The following is a 5,766-nucleotide window of genomic DNA, read 5'->3' as shown; positions in this document are numbered from 1 at the left end:
CCTCTCAGGATTTGACAGGTTCTGAACTCTATACCCAGGCAGCCAGCCTCCTGCATCCTGTGATTTACACTACTGCTATCATTCTTCTCTTATGCCTCTTAGCAGTCATCGTCAGTTACATATACCATCACAGGTAAGAAATAAAACTTGACTTACAAGAGATAATTTTACATTTAATTAGGATAAAGTTAAGTTAAATACGATGCCATCTTTCCAAAATAAGAACAGTGATTTTAGAATACATACGAGCTTTGTTCATTTTATGTAGTTTGAGATATAAATAATCAGTAGATGAGATGTTCAATTCATCTTTTATGGTACCCAGACAGTTTGCTGGGTTCGTGTCTGGGAAGGAATGAGAGGAACATGTTGGAGGCTGGGAGGCGGGACGCAGGAGCAGCAGGGGTGAAGTTTGGTGGAAGCACGTTACCTGCAGAGGTGGCTGCCAGAACCAACCTGTGGCATTATTCCTGGCTTATGAGTTTTCACCTGTCGTGATAGTCTTTATTTTATAGATGGCATTTTTAAGAAAATATGTGGCATTTAAGCATGGAATACGTTTTTTGTTCATTGGAGGCAGAGCTGCAGGAAGTCATTTTACGGTAGGAAACAGTGACCTGAAAGGATCTGCTAAGCAGAAATTCACTTTACAAGAGGTTTTGCTGGAATGTATTTTCCTCTTTAGGCCGGACATATATGACATTTCTTGACATTTCGTTAAACAAAAGATTTCGATATTAAAAAAAGAAGAAAGACAGACTTCGACATTTCATTAGGAGAGGCCAAGAGGAAATGCACTGGGTAGTCACAGGTCAGGAAAATAGAGATTGGCACTTTGTAGAAGTCTGTAGGAAGCAAACAAGTGATTCCTCTGTCATAAAGCATCGTAACTGACAAAAGCCACATGTTTCTTATTATGGAGAATTTGTTTAGCCTTCAATGGTTACAGTAGTTCCATAAATGACTTGTCCTTTTTAGTACATAAAGTTAAATCTTAAACTGTATTGAGTTCAGTGATTTCTCAAAATGTGTGTGTGGGGGGTGTGTGTGTATCTGTCTGTTTGAATGTATATGTTTTTTAAATGAAATGTTTAAACATTTAAACTTGCCATTTTATGCTATTGCAGTGTTCACTTGAAGACAAATATTACAGTGTCCTGCTTCAAATGTACTAGCCTAAATATTAGTATTTTCCTCTTTCTTTTAACAGTTTGATTAGAATCAGTCTCAAGGGCTGGCACATGCTTGTGAACTTGTGCTTTCATATTTTCCTGACCTGTGTGGTCTTTGTGGGAGGAATAACCCAAACCAGAAATGCCAGTGTCTGCCAGGCGGTGAGTCCAAGGGAAAAACTGAAATGGAAAAAAAATGCTGATATTGGAAAGTAATTTCATATGTTTCATTAACTATAAAGGAAAACTGTTTCCTTAAAGTTTTTTTTTTCTTTAATTAAAGTTAAATCCAGTGTCTGTCACTTAGACAGTTTTCCAATATACTTAGGTTTCCAATTGTCATTTCACAGCTGAATGTGTGATTTAAGGAACTTGTCTCTGTCTTTGGACTCTGCTACTTATTGTGTTTGTTTTAGTGCTGAACATTTAATTTTTAAAAATTTATAAAATCCTAACTTTGGCTGAAAGAGAAGTGATCTTATCTGACATAGGATTTTAAAAGTTATTTGTTGATGAAAACAATTAGGAATTAGGGAAAGCTTTAACCCTAAGATATAAAAGAAGAATCTTCTTAGGTGTGATAAATATGAAGAATTTAAAAAATATTCAACTCTTAATTTAAATAAATGATTATATATGTAGCCTTAGTGAATAGTATTCTTGCGGAATAAGTATAAAAATTAATATATGACTATTAATATTCAATATATGACTGGAAAATACGTAAAATTTTATTTCCGTATTTGCGTATTGTTTTTCATATGCGTGATAGCAAGCAGCACAGTAATTGAGAGCTCAGACTGCCTAGATTTGGATCTCACTTCTGTTTACTGTTTTTATGGGCAATTTACTTAAACTTTTTTTTTTTAATTGCAGAAAATACATAATGAGATCTACCTCTTTCAATTTATAAGTGTACAATATAAACTACAAGTATAGCAAATGTCTAGAACTTCTTCATCTTGCGTGATTGAAACTCTACATCCATTGAATAGCAGCCTCCCATGTCTCTCTCCCCACCAGATCCTGGCAAAAACCATTCTACTTTTTGTCTCAGTGACCTTGACTACATACTTAGATCCCTCATATAAATGGAATGATGCAGTGTTTTTCCTTCTGCGATTGGCTTGTTTCACTTAGTATAATGTCTTCAGAGTTCATATTGTTGCAAGTGATAGGATTTCTTCTTCTTATTTTTTTAATGGCTGAATAAATATACCCTCAAATGTATGTATATACATTTTCTTTATCCATTCATCTGTCAGTAGACACTTAGGTTGTTTCCACCTCTTGGCTCTTGTGAATAATGCTGCAGTGTATGTGGGCGTACAGACACTCTATGAGATCTTCATTTCCATAGTTAACTTTTCTTTGTCTCAGGTAACTCATCTGTAATTTGGGAATAATAATAAATTGTCAGGTGATTAATTACATTAAAAAAAACCTGAAGTAATTTACAGGTAAATTATTCGAAATAATAGGAAAGTTTAGCTAAGAGTGAAGGTGCGTTTAATATACAGGTTTCCTGTTAGTATGCAGAAATGCAATTATGAGAAAACATAATTAATGAGAAGATACCATTTATGTAGCATCAAAGAATATCAACTACCTGGAAATAGGAAAAGACATTCAAGATTTACAGGTAAAAATTTAATGGTATTAAAGAAAACACAACTGGAAAGACATACTGGCTCCAAGGATAGGAAGGGTTAACATCAGAAAGGACCAGTTTCCCCTTAATATATGCATAAGAGGAGAATTTTTCATGAAGTGCAAAGAATGGCATTTATACACTCAGACCCAGGGAAGAGCCCGAGACTGAAAATCTACCTCCGAAAGTAGAGGACAGGAGAAGATGGAAGAAAGAAGCTGGCCACTCCGGCCTGGCATCTAACAGAGTTTATTAAGGGAAACATAGACATAAGGCTCTTCATGGGTGGCTGCAAGGTGACTTCGATAATGTCCACACTGCTTGGCAGGCACCAAAGAATTAGATAGAACAGGGCAGGGTGGATAGGAGACCAGTATGTGACCAGTTCCAGGTAAGGGAATGTGCTTTCCATGCTTGACTCAGTGAGGACGATGGTCTGCTCCAGGAACCAGCACTCCGTGGGACACGGGGAGGTACTGGTTTATGGCGGAAGGAAGCATTGATTACCATCAGCCAGTCTGTGAGGGTGTTTACGGGATGCGTACACCTGGCCCCGGGTCGCATCATGGAACAGTGTCTCTCTTCCACAAATGGTTTTTAGAGTTACTTAAACATAAAGGACCAGGGACAGCCAGGACACTTCTAAAGAAGAAGAGTGGAGTGAGGATGTTGTCCTAGTATTCAGGGCTTATGAAGTTTTTGTAATTAAAGCTGTAGCATTTCATTTAGGGATCAATAAATTGATCCAACATGATGGGATAGCGAGGTCAGAAGCAGACCCACGCAGAACTTCGGTATAAGACGGGGGTTGCGTGCTGTGTCAGTTGGGTAAAGAGAGACCCCCGCACAGTCAGGGGAGCTGGGGAGAGTCCATTTGGAAAAAGAAGTAAGCTGATCTGTACTTGGTGCCGTATAAACAACAACAACAAAATCAACTCTGAGTGGATTAAAAACTTACATCAAAATTCATATTAGAAAATATCGCAGTCCTTGGTATAAGGAAGGATTTCTTCAATATGACACTGACTAGAAAAGAGATAAATTTGACTAAATTAAAAATAAGAGCTATTATTTGTTAAGATTCCATAACAAAAGTAAAAAGACAAGTTTCAAATTCTTGATCCATGCTACTGAATGCGCTAGAATAAAAAATATATATTAAAAATATAATCAGTGATAAGGCCACTGAAAACCCAGTCGAAAAAGTGACATAAGAGTAGGCAGGTATTTCATGCAAGAATAAATACACGGGGCCCGTAGACACGTAACAAGATGTTCAGTATCATTGGTGGTCTTGGAGATGCAAATTAAGACCACAGTTAGTTATTGTTTTATGCCTTTTTTTGTCCACAAAAATCAAGCCTGACAATGCGAAGTACTGAACACGTGGTCTACAGGATCTTTTATACACTGTCAGTGGGAATGTAAGTGGATGAATCTGGGAGGCTTTACCTTCTCAAGTTAAACGTTCGCATGCCCTGGGACATAGCAGTTCCAGCCCTGGGCTCAGAGGGTAAGTTTGTAGCAGAGGTGTCCATGTAAGCATGCACTGTGCATATGAATATTCATAGCACTATACACAGTAGCAAAAACCTGGAAGCAACCCAAATGCCCATCACTTAGTGAATGAATAAACTGTGATATTATACGAGTCAAAACTAATGATTTACAACGTGTAACTACGTCTTAGTCCCATAAATTACATTCGCCCTGTTATCTTTTTTATAAAAATAAAAGTAAATAAAATGAAACAGCACACTTTTAATGAAGTGTGCAATAAAACTGTCAAACAAGGAAAGCACGGAGGTGATAAATCTAGGATCCGAGGTGATGGTTACCCTGGGTGAGGGGATCATATTCGATACAAGTTTTCCCAAGGTGTTGTTATCTTTTGTCTTGCTGGTAATTCTTGGATATTTATTAACAGTAATTAATTAAACATCTAAATAAAGACAGGACATACTTGGCCTAATTATTAACATGTATCATGAACCTCAGGCTGATGATTAATCCAATATTGTTTATCTAAGGTATCGTTTGAAAAGTATGTGTGAGACTTGAGAGAATTGTGTGAGAATGTATGTGTGAGAAATGACTGGAGATTACCCGGTATACAGTAAGTGCCCAATAGATGTTAGCTCTTACTCTGCTCTTATTATTGACGAAATTACCTCTCAGCTGTGCAGAAAATTTCCCTGGGTTAGGCTATTACTGTACATTTGAAAACGACCATGTATGGAGCCTACCAGAAGTCAGGTAGTGGATCTCAGATCAGCTTAGTACATATAAAGAAGATAATCTGTTCTTTCTTTCCCCCCTTGTTCTCATGGCTGACTCCCACTTATCTTATAGGTCTCAGTTTACTGCTACTGTTTCAGAAATACTGTCTTTCACCTTCCCTTATTATCCAGTGATGCTTATTAAAATTCCGTGGTGCCTATAGAGCTTTGACTGGTGTTTACCTGTTTATTTTCTCTGGACTCTAAGCTCTGCAGGGGCAGGAATTACATTGATTCGATCTAAGGACAGCACAGCACTTAACCATAGTAAGAGTTTAGTAAATATTTGCTGGGTGAATGAACGAAAAGGCCTCCATTTCGAGCACAGACTACCAAGAGTACTCAACTCACCGTGGTCGTCATAGTCTCAATTTTATCTAGAAATATTTATTGACTTCTTATAGCAGACACATAAATTTATTTCATGAAGGATGTGAATAGAAAGAGGCCGTGGTAAAGATGCCTGCCTTTTCATTGTCGTGAATGATTTTATATACGATTTCTAGAGTGAAAAGGAGAGGAATTGCATTGAGTTTTTGGGGCCACTGAAACAAAAGCCCGTTTGTTAAAGATTTACCTAAAAAAAGAAAAAAGCAAGTCTTTGTATGTTTCCACCTATCGTTTTCTTCTGTTTTTACCACGTTCTCCCCTTCTGTGAAAGACA

At 37.2% G+C, this 5,766-nt stretch overlaps 1 protein-coding gene across 2 annotated transcripts in view; it reads left to right on the top strand.

Annotated features, from left to right (window-relative positions):
• The window catches only part of ADGRA3 (adhesion G protein-coupled receptor A3), a 105,429-nt gene that overhangs the window by 90,184 nt on the left and 9,479 nt on the right, over nucleotides 1-5,766 (top strand). For both annotated transcript variants that reach the window (XM_023534114.1, XM_011365194.2), the window contains 2 exons: nucleotides 9-133; nucleotides 1,211-1,334. In XM_023534114.1, the coding sequence (XP_023389882.1) occupies nucleotides 9-133; nucleotides 1,211-1,334 (249 nt within the window). The remainder of the gene's footprint in view (nucleotides 1-8; nucleotides 134-1,210; nucleotides 1,335-5,766) is intronic.

Source organism: Pteropus vampyrus, unplaced genomic scaffold (assembly GCF_000151845.1).
Source record: "Pteropus vampyrus isolate Shadow unplaced genomic scaffold, Pvam_2.0 Scaffold5, whole genome shotgun sequence".
Lineage (NCBI taxonomy): Eukaryota > Metazoa > Chordata > Mammalia > Chiroptera > Pteropodidae > Pteropus > Pteropus vampyrus.
The sequence above is the reverse complement of the archived record's forward strand: the minus strand, read 5'-3'. Positions and strand labels throughout refer to the sequence as shown.